The following is a 16,832-nucleotide window of genomic DNA, read 5'->3' as shown; positions in this document are numbered from 1 at the left end:
CTATTAGTCCCGCACATTTTTTATATATATAATTGTAAATAGGAATAGAAATTTAATTACCAACGACCGTCACAGAGTTGTCATGGAACGCACATGGAAAATATATAAGAAAAACTAGGGTGACTTTATAAACGCAATAGAACCCAAAACAATGATTTTTATAATTTTGTCTGTCTACACGCTAATCTCAGGAACGGCTTAACCAATTTGAATGTGATTTTTACTAAAGTGTTGCCCTTTGTTTCACTTAACATTTAGTGTTTGTTTTATATTTATCGATTCATAAATAAAAAAGTTATATCAATTTAAAGAATCACATATAAAATGGTATAAAATTTTATACAATAGAATTGGCTGAAACTTTATGAAGATATTAGGTACATAATTATCATTTAAGTATAAAATACAATATAAGACCGGATTCATGAAAAAATCCAATGGGAATGATATACGGGAACTACTTACTTAGAAGCGGACAAGGCCCTGTGAAACGGCTAGTAAATAATAAATTTTGTTTTTCGAAATTCAGTATATTCAAAGACTATGAAACAGTAAATATCCTTATCCTTCCTTCCATATCAAACTAATTATTATAAAGAGAAAACATACGATTTTTAGTTTGGAATGGATCAACTATAAAAAACACAAATAAACTGATTTTGAAAATTCGTTCACCCATAGAAAGCTATATTATCTGCTAGTAACATGGGCTGTATTTAATTTTCTATATTCGATCGAAGTGGGGTGAGTTGTAAACATTATGAATGATAGTAAATAATATACCTAACAATACAATTAATATATCAGAATACACTGCGACGTCCATGGTAACTCTCGTGTATTCTCATTTCTGAGGACCAGTATGTTAATAAGACCGTAACAGTTATGACGCTAACATGTACATGATAATGTTACTGTCATATCCCATTCTTCAGTCCTAACCAGCCACTGTTTAACGAACTGAGTTCTCGTATTGATATATTGTATCTCGTATTGGTATAAGGACTATACTTCTATGATTTGTTTCAATAGAAATGAATTAAATTTAAATAATAGAATAAAAGACACGACCATAAATGAGTTTGCCGATGTATGTAATAGACAAATCATTTAAATCATTATCAACTAACCGACTGAATTCAATTAGAGAGCGATTCTGTGTAACTTCAACGTGACTCGATTACCTTTTTATTGCGTTCTGTTTTATGATTTTTTATGTATATTTGGTAGGTATGAGAATAGGTCATAAAATATTTCATACTGCTACGTCATTAGGGTATCCCTAAGTAGAAAAAAATATTCATATCGTAGAACAACGTTTGTCGAGTCGGCTACATAGGTACATTATATATTTACGAGTATATACAGATAATATCGGGGGGAAAGGGATTGTTAATAATGAAGACTGATGATCCCATTGCTAGCAATATACCCAACCAGGTCGACCTCCTCGCGGTTCCCCCTGAAAACAATCATGTTTAATTCTTGTCGAATTAATCACGGTGGGCCAACTGACCTGCATTAATTCTCACCTATCACCTTTCACTGGTGCCTCGTCGGTGTATACCGATAATAGAAGGTTTACATTTTTTATCTATACTTATAATAAATCTGTAGAGAGATCAATTCTGTACATGAAATATATTTCCAAAATAACTATCAGGGGGTGATTAGTGATCGAAACTGATGCCAAAAATGCAATCTGTAAAATTTTTGTCTGTCTGTCTGTATGTTCGTTATAGAAACAAAAACTACTCGACGGATTTTAACGAAACTTGGTACAATTATTCTTTATATTCCTGGGCAGGTTATAGTATACTTTTCATCACGCTACGATCAATAAGAACACAGCAATGAAGGAAAATGTTGGGAAAACGGGAGAAGTTACTCCAATTTTAAGCTTCCGTCGTATGTGCAACCTTAATGGCCACTTTTTGAAATGTAAAAATGTCCACCCATGCGACACTGGGACGGGCCGCTAGTCTAAAATATTATAATGATATAAAATATTAATTTTTCACTGTTAGAACACTGTCTCGATTTCAACCTGTATATAAATACTTGTGGTCCCGGCATAGAATAGACTTTCCCGTGGGTGTCGTAAGAGGCGACTAAGGAAACTTGATGATCGAGGGCAGCGCCCCTCAAATGATCAATCAAGCCGCCTTCCTAGCGTGGCAACTACTAACAAAACCCCCAAATACGGAGAGGCCTATGTTCAGCAGTAGCTAGCTAACGGCTGATACAACCACGATGAACACGGGTATAATAAAAGATCATAAATCTCTCAGATTTATTTGGTTTTAGTTTTTTTTTTTAATTTTATTTATCCCAAAAGCAAAAGACTCTGTCATGCTCGTTTCTAGATATTTTTGACAGCACTTTTTTGTTTAAGTTGCAAATGTTCATATTAAATTAGTATCTAAACATCTAATTATTAAATGTATTTGACATTATATTTATTTTTTAAAAGATTTTCATAATATAAAAATCTTATTTTATTTACTTATGGGTTCATTCGTCATAATCAATTTTCGAAGAAAAATTAATAAGTATATTATCTGTATTTCCGTGGTCCCGGTATAGAATAGGCCACCCTTTCTTTTTTTGTAGGTGTCGTAAGAAGCAACTAAGGGAATTTCAAGGTCGAGGGATGGGAAGCAGCGTCTCTCTTTAAATATAACCAAAGCCTAACTGCGGTTACTAATCCGCCTGCCAAGCGTAACAACTACTGGCAAAACTTCTCTAGGGGGAGGCTTGTGTTCATCATTGGGCAGTTAAAGGCTGATATGATGATCTATATCTATTTTAATGATAAAATTTTTAAAATTCAAAAGGAAAATTTAAAAAAAAACAATTTTTTTCATGACGCTACCGACTGGTATGCCACTCTGAATGGTGATAAAAATAGCCAAAATGTCAGTCAGATTTTTGATCGCCATAGATTATCAGCAGCCGGTGTTAACACAATATCTTAACTATATTTTAATATATAAAAATCCTGTACAGTTAACACGAATATGTAATATTTTTATTTAAATTGTAATCTTATGTCTTAGAAGGAGGAAGGTTTCTATTAACCTAATAATCAACTCGCACTCTGAGATATAAATCTATAGTTTTCTAAAGGAGACAGACTGATTTTTTAATTACCAAATAGAAAATAATAAATTTAAAAAAATAAATGAGAAAGAATGTTTTATTGGTAATAAAAAAAAAAACAAAAAAATTGTGATTTTCAATTTATCTCTACTTTTTACCTTTTAAAAACACTCAAAATAAATTTTTCATGTCTAGCAATAACAAAGCCGTGGTGGCATAAATATAAGTAAAACAAATAAATAATACTAATAAGAAATCTTTTTTTTAGGGGTATAAGTGGAATGGTAACATCGCCTTGCACCTGTAACCTATACTCTGGAGTGATACCAGCAAAAGGCAAGGAGGGATCAAATCTCGAGAGCGCCCTAGGCAAGCATTTCATCGGTAAATAATCATTGATAACTGAAGTTACGAATTATTTATTTAAAAATTGATACTAATCACATTGACACAATTCACTTTCTGAAAACTGAAACGGAGCATTATAGAAAAAATCGGGAGAGTACTAGGAGGAAGGATGTTAGTACTAACTTTGTGCCCCGTCTAGTCATTGTCAAACACGGTACACGTCATCAGGCAGTAGTGTTATTTAATAAATTACCTGTTCAGTTAAAAATTATACAAAGCCTCAATTCTTTTAAGATTAAATTACGATCCCTTTTATTGGAGAAATGTTATTACTCCGTACATGACTTCTGTACTGATGATTAATATAAATAATTAAAAATGAATTTGACATATGTATATAATATTACGATGAAATTGACACTGTTTATTGCAGAATTTATTTATTATAATTTATTGTTATTATTATAGTTATTGGATGGTTGTAATATTCAGGTTAATGTAATGATTTTTGTATGTTTATCCCTTATTTCAGACACAATGTACATTGTTTTTTGAATAAATGACTAATGACTAACGACATTCAATAACAGTTGATAAAAAAATACTGGAAGTTTCTGTGTCAAAAATTTTATCTTGCCTAGTTCTAATAGTCAATAAGAAATATATAATAGTTTAACGATTAAAGATAGCAATAAGTTTGATTCAAAGTACTACTAACGTATTTAATCCCTTGTTTTGTCATGTTTGAGCTAAAATAACATTTCACTATCTTTAGACAGGAAAAACTCCGCTTACCACTACAATTGTTAATTGTCGTCTATACGCGCATTCTTATGGCTATATTAACATTTAGGTAAATTCTATAAATATATTTTATATTGTTTAAATAGGAGCATAGGTACTTATTGACATAATTCATTTTATGGTTTTTTTTTATTTCGCGCGCGAACTCTCCTTAGTAACCTCGTGCCCCTACGCGCGTACCTAATTTGCCTTAAGGATAAGAGATGTACCGCAAGGATGAAGTTACATTAGTTGACTTATCCAGAGGAATTCATTAAGAATTATATTGCGACCGCATGAAGATTAACCAGATAGAATGTTACAGCTAGCAATGAGGCCACTTTTGGAATGACAAATAGGCTGTACATCAATACAGCTTGATTCGGCCATAGCTTGAAGATATGAACCAGCATTATGAACGTCATCATATTGACAGAATTTATTTAAGTGCAAATATTACAAGGCATTATAGTAATAAAATTGTAATATATTTATTGGTAGGAACTAAAGTTGACGTATCTAATTAATTCAAAGTAATTTTCTCATAATACATGTATGGAATCTCTTTTAAGGGGAAGATCTATGCCCAACAGTGGACAATTAACGGCTGATATAATAATATAATATATAATAATAAGAATGGATGGAAAAAAATACAAAACCACCTTTACCAGTAAGACAACTGTCGTTTAATGTTTAAAATTTGTTATGATATTTCGACATTTGTCACTTAGTTACATTTAAATGGTTTTGAATGAAATTTACGTAAATAAAAAGTTCACATTCCAAATCTATATATAAGATGGATATCATTATATCCTAATTCTTGCAAGCAAAGATGTAAATTATAACTAGTATTCAAATTATAAGCCAACTTGGACCTAGTTTATATATTGTATTCAATATAAGAATATTTTATTTAGCCATTTATATTTTTTATTTATTTCAACTAGATTAGAAATATGCGCTTTTATATTTAATTAAATTATATATAAATTTATTATGCAATTTAAGTTTAAGTTGTATTAAAATGTATATTATATCATATTCTGTCTAGAAATGACAAACAAATCTCTTTGTAAGTATGTTTACGCTACCACTAATGTTTGCCTGTAATTTAATACGTACGGTTTAGAAGTACGCACCTACATACTTCGAGATGGCCTATCAAGTAGATTTTAATTCACAACTGTGAATTCTAAACCACATCCAATTTGGTGCAGTATTTATTGCGTGATGACGAAACAAACCTACATACAGACAGATAGGCGAATAAAAAATATAAAAATTATTGTTTTAGCTTATATTGCTTCGTATTATATATTTTTTAAAATATCTTATTTCAGAAATCGTACAGTTTCAATTTTATTATATCAATATAATAATCAAATTAGGAGTGAAACAAGATATTACCATCCTGTACATTTATCCTGTATTATTAATATCCTGTAGATTTTTTACTCATGCGTGCTGTAGCATAAACGAATGTACAATTTATTTAATTTAATGCTTGTTTAAAGGATCCGAACATTTAATTGCTGTGGATTATGTATGGGAATTTTATTAACTTTATTTAAGCAGGGTGAAATAGAAATCGTAAGACGAAAAATCTACCAACGCTCACTCGTAATACTCGTAGCATGTTAGGATAGAAAAATCGTGAATTACAATTTCTAAAACTGTAAAATATTTTGAATCTCCCATACTAAGTTAATAGCTCTCTGAAAAAATGACCACGCCGTGTTATGGTGGACTCAAATTTTTTTGACAAATTTCGATCAATGTTCCTTTAGTTATTTTTTATACTGTTATAGTGATAAATAAGCATACAGGTCGTCTGATGGTAAACGAGGTTACCGTAGCCTATGCACGCCTGTGACACCAGAGATATCACGTGCGCGTTACTAAATTTAGTGAATGTTCAATTTCGCTGGACAAACTATTACTTTTGTACTAACAATGCCAACAATTTCTGTTTTATCTATTAATTATGTTCTCATTACAGTTGCCTGCGGCATTAACAGAAAACAGAATTTCAAAAGCGATACCGCTAAGTACCTAGATCATTATATTTGTCCGCTTTCATAATTTGTCTCAAAGATGCACTCCAATTTAGGAAAAATGTCAATAAGTACCTACTTATTGATAAATAGTTTTCATTGCGAAAACAAATAGTTTTCATTGCGAAATCAATCGTAAAAACAAAATGTATACGGGATTAATACGGCAAAATAAGAAATAACAAATTCGGCTCATATGACACAAAAATTACTTCAATAATTTTATTCAATATAAAAATCATTTAAAAATTTTACAATTATTTATGTAGTCTCTTTTATTTCCTTCATTTGTAATTAACAAAACAAGATAATGAGAGCAAAGGAATTATTAGTAGTGGAGCCGCTACACCATTGCTAACAACCCTTATCAGGTGGGGGAATTAATTGTTAATAACGCGGACTACCAGTCCCATTGTGAACAATATATCCTGATAGGTCGACCTCCACATGGTTCCCCCTGGAAACCATCGTGCTGAATTCCACGTATATTCATCACGACAGAATATACTATTAGCGCAGGCAGGGTTATCATTCCTTAATCCATTAAAAAACCCCTATCAGGTGTGGGAAGAGAACGGATTGTTAGTAATGGAAACTAGCAAAGTACTCTGACAGGTCGACCTCCTGTGTCGTGGTTTACCTGGAAACCATCATGGGTAATCTGGATGAACTCGTTACGATGGGCCAACTGACCTGCTTTCATCGTCACCTATCATCCCTCACTGGTGCCACGCCAGCGTATACCGATAGTGCAAGCAAAGTTACCATTCCATTTCACATTTAAAAAAAGGGTTAGATTTACCTTCGCAGCCCCCCTTGAAATTAATATTAATTTTTATAGTCTTTTAATACAAATTTTGATATTAAAATCACATAATTATGTTTGTTTAAAAATATTAAAATATTGATCTTTTGGACTTTTATGAGAGGATTTATGACAAATGAAACGTTAAACTTCATTTATTTGTCAGATTTTAGTATGAACGAAAGCGCGAAATCTTGAGATTACATTTCATGGTAGACCCTTGCTTTCATACTCTCCTATTATCGCTCACTAGTACCTCGCTAGCATATACCGATAATGCGAGCCTATTAGTATTCCATTATTATCATAAAAAAAAAAACACTGAGTACTAATACACACAGTTGAATACTAGTAAGTATGAATCGTAATCTTACTCCTTTTTGAAGTATATAAACTTACTATTTACGTAATATGCACACAAAGAAATAACTTTTTGAGTATATTAAGTGATATCTTTATCGATTTGAACCGATTTGGTTTTCTTCTTCAATCTTTTTCATTCAAGACGGCTTAGTCCCAGTTTATTTCCACACTAATTATATTACGATTCAAAGTTGTATTAAATTGCATTATTACAAATTATTACCAAATAAGTTAACGAATGCATACCTACTATGGTACGATTAATCTCAAAATCTTAATTTCGATCACACTACTTCTTTAGTTATTACAATAATATTGAAATATACTTTACTGTCACATAACCACGTCAATTTCTTTGTTAAACAGGAATCCCTCTGCATTACAAGAAAACTAGACAACGAACATCGATAGGAATACCAAACACGAGCCTATTTGAGAAAAAAAATCGTGTTAATTTGACACAATTTACGTCAAGTGATACGCCATCCACTACGTTGGAAAAATCATTGGATTAAGTAAGTTTAACAGGCACCTACTTAATTCAAACAAAACCTTTTAAGAGACTCTTACGAATACTAATTCTTCTTTATTGTAATAAAATCAGAACTGTTTATTTTTATACTTAAATTCTTTTATCCTCATATTAGATTATATAATTTACAAATGATTGAACCCATAAGATTGAATACATTTTATTTGTATTTAAAACACGAGCGATTACGCCTGACACAATTTTAAGTATGCTTTTAAAAATTCCTCCCAACATTTACATTCGCAGTATGATGGTTGGGATTATGTAATAGGTAATGGGACACCATATTCATTTCAGAATTGTAAAATTTGTAAATAATTTCAACGAAATCTGAGTTCATTGTACATTGATAACTATCTACGTATTTGTATATCAATATTCTAAGTTATCGATATATGTGTGACTACGGTACAGACAAATAGATTATATATTCCTAGTCTTCATTCTATCGTACAGATTCATACCTAGTGTATACAAGTTAGTTGAAATTAAATATAATTCAATTTTTGATAGTTAAATTCTATGCCAAAATATTTCTTTCTTTTAATTGCTGTAACTAATGTATTAATATTAAAGTACTTACCTTATACTTACTACAATATGTTTCGCAGCCGCGTAATCCTTCCAAGCGTTGAAACAGTTGCCAAGATATTTTGAAAACGCAATGCCTCTCAAGAATAAAAATTAATTTTATACTTAGAGACATTTCCAGATTTGTAACTTATTTATAATTTAATATTTATCCAATATAATAGATATCTATCGGGATTGGCGAACATTTAATAAAAGGTCTTTTATGAATTCATTATTATTTGATTCTGATATTCTGTTATATATTCTGATAATTCTAAATAAAAAAAAAATATGCAATGAATATAAATGATCAGAATTAAAGTCAGTATCAAAAATAATAACTAAGTAAACAGTAATTATTTGGTTTCTGTTGTATGTTCTTAATAAAGTATCATAAAATTAGTAGATTAAAAGGTCAAATTATTGTATTTTTTTTTATTATGCTCCCGATGAGCTTTTCCTTAAATTCAATTTGAGACTGACTCTAAATCATTTTCAATTTGCTATATAATTTGTGTATTTGTCTTTTGTGTCTGTTTTAATTTTACCTCTAATTTTTGTTTTTAAATAGTATTCGGAGATGAAGTAAATTTCATTCATTGTATAAAAATATTTTACAACATTTCTAATATTCTCTATATTTGTAAAATCTAATTTAAAACGTGTATGTTTTTGTATCAAATGTAAAAAATGTCAATAATGTAAGAATTTTGTGTAAATGTAAAATAAAACCTATTTAAGTGTCGTGACTGGTAAGTAAAGCACTGTACTCCTTTAAACTAATATTAATTTCATTAATTATATTTAAATTAAACTTTTACAAATTCAGATTAGTTGTCATAATACTCAGAAACAATAATTACTGAGTTATAAACATCAAAATTAATAAATTAACAATATACCTTAAACGTAGAGTGCTTTACTTGGCATTGGTAGAAAAAGAGGGTATTTTGATCCAATTAGAACATCAAAGAACTTAATTTGTAATTCTTAATATATACTGTTTTCATTTATTTATATTATAAATATGATTTAATATATTTTATTATTGCAATATATTATTAAAATTTACTTATCACTAGTTTATACTCATTCATTTTAAAAAACTTGCAGCATAATTAGTTAACATCCATTCATTGGTTTAATTGAAAACATATTAGATTGAAGCTAATCAACTGTTTAGTGACAACAGTAGCAAAAATGTGATAATTAAATCACAAATCAATATCTATATGGCATGAAAGAAAGAAGTTTAGATAGAAAAGTGCCAGTAGATGAATTAAAGCATCCACAGTGACGTGGCCATCCATCAAGGCATGTCCCTAAAACACACACAGAGGCGTATTGAATTTGGCCAATAAATATCATTCAAGTGTTAGTATATTTTAATTTAAATAAATTATGAACCTGTTGTTTTATTTGATGGATAGCAGTCACGCAGTCAGTGCGTTGTGTTTAATGTAGGTATGCTTGGTAGGTATGTATGTTGATGAATGTAAACCTAACCACCTAACAATTTTATTACCTATGCCTATAAAGTTCGCTATTTATTCCATGCGCCAGCGCTATATGCGCACTATGCGTTTCCGTTCAGGTAATTTTTGCAATAGTCCCTTGTGAATTGAATAATTCGAATATTTCAATAATTTATAGCGTTTATTAAACAGTTTTCACATAAAGGTAACATACAAAAAATCGTTTTATAAATATATTATTAAATATGGATAGGCACTGAAAATATTTAGTGATAAAATATTGCCACGACTAATAACTTAATACAAATAGGTGAAACATACAACACAATTTAATTTAACAATATCGTGCACTTAAAACAAACTAAGTTAAAGATCACTGTATCGTTAAACTATAAAATCTCATTCGGATTTGTACTTGCAGAAAACATTAGGTCATCAACATCGGCAGTGTTTGTCAAAACATAGAAACTGGCAAGGCAAGTAGTGCGTGCGTACTTTATGTGTAGTGGACATCGCGTCGCGAGGTGCGCACTACATTGTAAATTATGTTTCTTTGTCACAGAATAGTTGACAGCGGAATGAGAGGCACCGCGCGTAATGTAATACAACCACGATTAACTTTGCGAGAACGACCCACCCAAAGCCCGGGGCACCCACGAAACCCAGACTTGTGAACGCAATAAATCCGCGGACGGTATGACACTTACAAAGTTAGTCGTAGCTGTTAGATGACTGTAGGTGGCGACGCAGACAACCGCTACCTACGTGCAGCGTTTGTTAGGTGTAACGGGTCTCTATTGAAAAATCAAAACTCGAACTTGGACAATACAAACAGTAATCATGCTTAAGGATAAAGCTAAAGCAAGGTTCCTTTCGAACTCGTAGCGGGCTTGTGTGGTCCTTTTGAATATATTTACAAGTAGCGACATCACTGTTTAGCCGACATTTCCACGGACCACAGAAGCTAACGCAAGTCCCAGACTTAATGACCACCTGATAAACTTCGCTCAGTAAATTTTTGCTGTATAAACATAAGTGAGATCATTGCATAAGTTTCACAGGTCAGATCTCAACACAAAAAGCATAGTGACTTTTCAATTCTTAATGTTAATAAGGCCAAATAAGATATTAACTTTAAGCGCAGGCTTAAAATTAATTTAAAAGAGTATTGGGTGAAAAATACATCTGACGATTCGCCAAAAGACGCGTCTCGTATACGCAATGTGTTTCTATTCACAATGTGATCGATATGATAAATACATCATTTAGTAAACATCGTAGCGGTAAAAGCAAAACAAAACAGTCGTAGAATGTCTCGTGTTCGTGTTAATCACATGTTACGTGTATCCAGATTATTGGTCGCTCCTGGTCCGTCGCTCGCTGGTCCACAGGTGACGTCCGTCTCGTTGTATGACTAGGACTATTTACACAAAAAGCTCAATGTACAGCATTGTTAGATGCGGAAATTCGCCCAAATTATTCTACTGAGTTAAGTTTACAATTGATTTCACTTGCATGTTAGAGTGTCGCAGCGTTGTCGAATGTCCGCGCGAATAGGAAGCCCTAACCTAACGTGGCCAATGGGGCAAGTCGTTCATGATTAGATGTGGTACGAGTATACACGGATCGTCTATGTGCCATAACATCATGACTGCGATCACGGGGTGTATCTAAGAAGCGGGCGGAAGTCGTTATTGCGGTAACCGCTACGATTGCATGAAGTGATCTAGGACAAAATTGAATTCGCTTGTCAACTTTCGAATTTGAATAGTAGTTTTCACCCGATCTCATAGTGGTATAGAGATGAAACAAAGAAACACTACATTAATGGATTAAAAGTGCGCGACGCGAGCTCGCTGCCTGTATCTATGTCTTACTTTTGACGGTTAGTTTTGCCGAAGTCTCGACTTGGCCAGCGGCGGTTGTAGCGCGGCAGGTGAACGTTCCCGTGTCCTCCTCGTACGTATTGCCGATTAAAAGAACGGCGTTGTTGCCTTCGTGAATCATCTGCAACAAGTAAATATACATGACTATATAGTTAAATTCCGGATGTATATAATGGATTTACAATGATTGGCTAATAATTAATCTATTACAAAATTTTATAATAATTCGTAACTATTTGAGTAGTAATTAATTCTGTAACTATCTATTTAAGCATAGTAGATGAATATCATCATCATCAGTTTTTAGTTTATATACTAAAAAAGATTGAGAAAATAATGACTCGAAAACAAGAGAAACATCTAAAAGTTCACTATTTTGTATATAAATAATTTTATGGTTAAGTGAAAATATGTAATTAATGTAAACTTACTTGGAAGTCAGGTGTCTCGGGAATAAGAGCACCTTCACGCAGCCACTGTATAGTTGGTTTAGTCTTGCTAGTTATGTGAGTCTTGAACTGAGCCGGTTGTCCTTCGAACACAACGACATCACGAAGTGGCGTAAGAGTTGGTAAGTTGTCCGCTTGATCTGGCTGAGTTACTTTTAGCTTCGCGGCAACTGTTACTCGGCCTCCAGAATTATAGGCGATACATTTATAATCACCCTCGTCCTCTGGGAAAGCTTCTGATATACGCAAAGTATACTCATCGGCTGTTCTTGACATTTGGAAGTATTTTGATGGCTTAATTAACTTATCGCCCTTGTACCATTGAACAGTAGGCGTTGGTTTGCCAACAATTTTGCAGCTGAACTCTATGGCTTGTCCCTCAGTTACAACCTTGTCTTTCAAGGGTTCGATGATTTCAGGAGGAGCGTTAGCAGCCTTAGTTTGAGGTTTTGGCTTTTCCTTTGTTGGAGGAGCATTTACAGAACATTCAGCATCACATCTCGCTTCACCAGCACTGTTGATAGCCACACATTCATATTTACCAGAATCCTGTGGATAAGCTTCAAGAATAAGGAGTGTATAAGTTCCGTCTTCTTCCAATATTTTGTTTCTGATGTCAGGTTGTACTTTCTTTCCATTCTTTAACCAATAAACATCGATAGGTTTAGTTCCGGTTACCTTAGTATCGAATCTAACTAGTTGTCCGGCCGTTACATTAACGTTCTGAGCTGTTAGAGTGAAGCTGGGTGGTACAACACCGCCTCTACCTTGACGTCTACGTTCTTCTACAACCAAATTGGCACTACATTTAGCAGTGCCGCCTCGGTTTTCGGCAACAGCAGCAAATACGGCCGAGTCTTCAATAAATACTTGTCGGATTATAAGAACTGACTTTGTGCTAAATGTGTGGATTTGGAAGTCTGGTGAGTTCTTTATAGGGAAGTTCTCTCTATACCATTTAATAGTGGGTAATGGGTCTCCATCAAATTCCACTTCAAATCGTGCTTGTTCATGTTCAAACGCACGACATGGTTGCATCTTCTTAGTGAACACGGGTGGATTACTGGGCTTCACAGGGCCTTCTACTACCCTTTCATGTGTCTGAGCCTTGTGTTCGACTTCAGTCGTTTCAGTAGAAGTAATTTTCCGTGTAATTTCTGTATCACCGACCACTTCCTTTTGAACTTGTTTCTGTTTAGCTACATGTACTTCTTTGCCATGAACGGTAGATTCAGATGGATCTGGAATCCTTGGCTTCTGAGCAACTTTCTTGTGAACTTGTTGCTCAACTACTTCTTCATTTTGTTCTCTGTAAAATTATATAAATAAAATTGAAAACTTTTGAAGTTTGAAATGATATTTATTTACTGAAATTTCAAATTGTATATTTTTATAATAGCAGAAACAGATTAATATACTATGTAATACGTAGAATAAATGTAAGCCCAGATATAACAATTGAAAGGGGTCAATATGGAAGGAAAAAAAATCATACTACAGTAGGGTCATAATGATATGGATAAAAAAATACTTACAGTGTACTTTCATATTTCTGGGCCATGCCTTTTGCGAGAGAACTTGCGATTTTCTCCCCAGGAATAGCATATTGATGTGTCGACTCCCGTAATCTGCTCTCCTTGATAACTTGTTCGTTTTCTAACTCTTGAAGTTTGTTATAATATTCCTCACTCTTCTTCTTCTTGACAGTTTGTTGCCATTCTGTTTCAGGTTCTTTAACTACTTTTGGTTTCAACTCAGGTCTATGGTCTATAACACCTTGACGTTGCATAGTTTGCCTTTCCTCGAATGTTTTTTCCAGTTCAGTTTCAGAGCGCTGATACTGAGTAGTCTCATCATACCATGCTGTACAGGATCAATATAATAGGTTAATACAATTGATCGTTTAATAAATTTCGACTAAAATTTCAAGACATACCTCTTCATGAATCCGAAGTAAAGCCGGTAGAAGCAGGTGATATAGCTCGCACACTTCTTATTTAGATAAAGAGGAAGGGCATAAGGAAGCAAGGGTTTTATTTGTGCTTTAGCGGTCTGTCGGTGTGTAGGTGAGTCAGTGATGTGTGTTAAAGCAGCTGAGTATTGAAAAGCTATTTAACTATGTGAAAGTATAAAACTTAGTCAATAATCACCCAGTGAATGTATTAGATTTTCATTAATCCAAACTGTGCATGTCGTCATAGCGCATAATAAGCATATTATGTATTATGTTATTATCAATTGTGTGTTTTCTGATAAATACGAAACACTTACGTCTTGGGGCATTTTTCAATACTCCTCTATAGTCATCGTGTCTAGGAATGACTTTAAGTTCAGTTGTGGCTAATGCCTCACCCACTGAACTTCTAGCGATTACTTCTATTTTGCCTGTGTCATATTGTCTAGTCTTTGGTATATCAAAGTGGTACATGCCATCATAAGTTAGTTTATATCTAGAACCCTGCAAAACAGATTTATGCAATTGTAAGACGGTGTATGATTGATAAGTAAAAAGCAAATTAAATATTAATGAACGTTATAATCTTGCTTCCAAGGCGCAGTTATAATTAAAATTTAGTTTAGTTTGATATTTACACACAATACAACACTATCTAGAATTTTCGATATAAAATTCGAATAATAAAGAAATATAAAAAATTAACGTAATACAGTACTTGACAGATAATTATATTATATTCTTATTTATATACTGAAATACAATGTACTCCGTCATTAAATAAAAGTCTCTGTCAAGTAAATAATTTTTTAGTTCAATTTTCGGTATTTTATTCGTTTTCCGCCTTATTAGCAAGGAACTCTGATAATGTATAATAATATTATAGAAAAATAAATAACTATAAAATAAAGGCATTTTTGAGAATAAATATAATCTAGTAAATATTCTCTTGATTGTAAAAGGTTTTCGTAGTTGAAATAAATTAATTCTATCATAATAACTTGTACCTAAAGAGATCATTTACACCTGCAGAAAGATAATTCTAATGATTTTTAAACTTACATTGACAATGGTGTTTCCGTTAATGAGCCACATTACTCGAGGTTTAGGATGTCCAGTAACACGACAGCAGAATCGAGCCCATTCACCCTCTTCTACGGTCACGGGCTCCGGTCGACTCACGAATACTGGAGCTGATCGTGCCTTCGTTTCATCTACTACTTGTTCTGGTGCTCTGTTTTGTAATAAATTTTGTATTTAACAGTGCTTTATTATGAATACATTGAGCCTGTTTAGTCTTTCAATGTTACAAATAATATTTCTGCTTGAACTGTTTTGAATCGAGCTCTCGGCTAGTTTGTGAAATAAGATTTTTTTACGTTTGATCGCTCTATTATTTCACAAACGTTATTTTTATATTATGGAACAATTTACAGTTTAATTATAAGAAAGTACCTAAGTAAGTACTATGACACTACTTTTGTAATGACAGCATTAATATATGATATACATATATTATTATCTAAAGTACCTAGTAATTTAACCGTATGTAGAATATTAAGTTTTTTTTTTTATTTCACGAAGCTAACAAACAAGCACATATCCCGTCTAATGATAAACGGTCATTGTAGCCTATTAGAATATTAGGAAATAGAATATAAGGGGTGCATAAATGTTTTATAGTACTATGTTAAGTACGAAGTTCATGTACTAGTATGAACTGAAATGAGCTTAGAAATAGATTTAGGAATATATCGGCTTTAATTAATTTTACTGGTACTTACACTTGCCAAGATGCCTCCATCTCCCTAATCTTCTCAATACTCTTCATGTGTTTAGGTAGTTGCGAATCGTAAACAATTCCTGGCTTGCCGGCAGTTTTTATGATAGCTCTGGTTTCATCCATGCCATAAAGGTTGGTTGCACGACAGACATATTCTCCGCTATCCTCTGGGTACACCCAGCCGAAGTTCATTGCCACATATCCGAAGTCGTAAATAGGTGTGAAACGATTCTCTGAAAAATTAAAACAATTTTAATTATCGCGGAGTACACATATTCTAAAAATACATTATGTTTATTTGTTTGTTGGTATATTCGGTAGAAAATGGTCTAAAAGTTTTATCAAGACATATTTCTTTAAAATACTGTATATTTGCATAATTATACGTACTATGTAATAATGGTTTGCCATTGAAGAACCACTCTACTTTCATATTAGGATCTCCAACTGGAGCTAATTGACATTCGAACTTGGTAGATTCCATTTCCACCAAAGTAGTCTGACTCTGAATTTGTGTTACGAAACGCGGTGGTTGTTTCTTATCAGCATCATAAAGATCGTCTTCAGTCAAGTATATTTCTGAAGTGTATTTCTTTATAGTGGCCTCCATTTGTGTCAGTGCTTCGGATCTCTTCATGCCTCTAGGTACTTGATTTTGCAAAATAATGTCTGGCAATTCTGTAATAATAAAAACAATATTATTTTATGCTTCCTTTAAG

The 16,832-nt window shown here is 32.7% G+C and overlaps 1 protein-coding gene across 13 annotated transcripts in view; it reads right to left on the bottom strand.

Moving 5' to 3' along the window:
- LOC113518820 (titin) overlaps positions 1-16,832 on the bottom strand; it is a 121,907-nt gene that overhangs the window by 69,794 nt on the left and 35,281 nt on the right. For all 13 annotated transcript variants that reach the window (XM_052895390.1, XM_052895392.1, XM_052895393.1 and 10 more), the window contains exons 15-21: positions 16,504-16,791; positions 16,115-16,346; positions 15,393-15,564; positions 14,648-14,834; positions 13,912-14,239; positions 12,359-13,685; positions 11,919-12,048 (exon numbers count right to left, since the gene is read on the bottom strand). In XM_052895390.1, coding sequence (XP_052751350.1) covers positions 11,919-12,048; positions 12,359-13,685; positions 13,912-14,239; positions 14,648-14,834; positions 15,393-15,564; positions 16,115-16,346; positions 16,504-16,791 — 2,664 coding nt within the window. The remainder of the gene's footprint in view (positions 1-11,918; positions 12,049-12,358; positions 13,686-13,911; positions 14,240-14,647; positions 14,835-15,392; positions 15,565-16,114; positions 16,347-16,503; positions 16,792-16,832) is intronic.

Source organism: Galleria mellonella, unplaced genomic scaffold (genome assembly GCF_026898425.1).
Source record: "Galleria mellonella isolate WM207_F2 unplaced genomic scaffold, CSIRO_AGI_GalMel_v1 utg28, whole genome shotgun sequence".
Lineage (NCBI taxonomy): Eukaryota > Metazoa > Arthropoda > Insecta > Lepidoptera > Pyralidae > Galleria > Galleria mellonella.
This window is presented reverse-complemented; position numbering and strand designations above follow the sequence as displayed.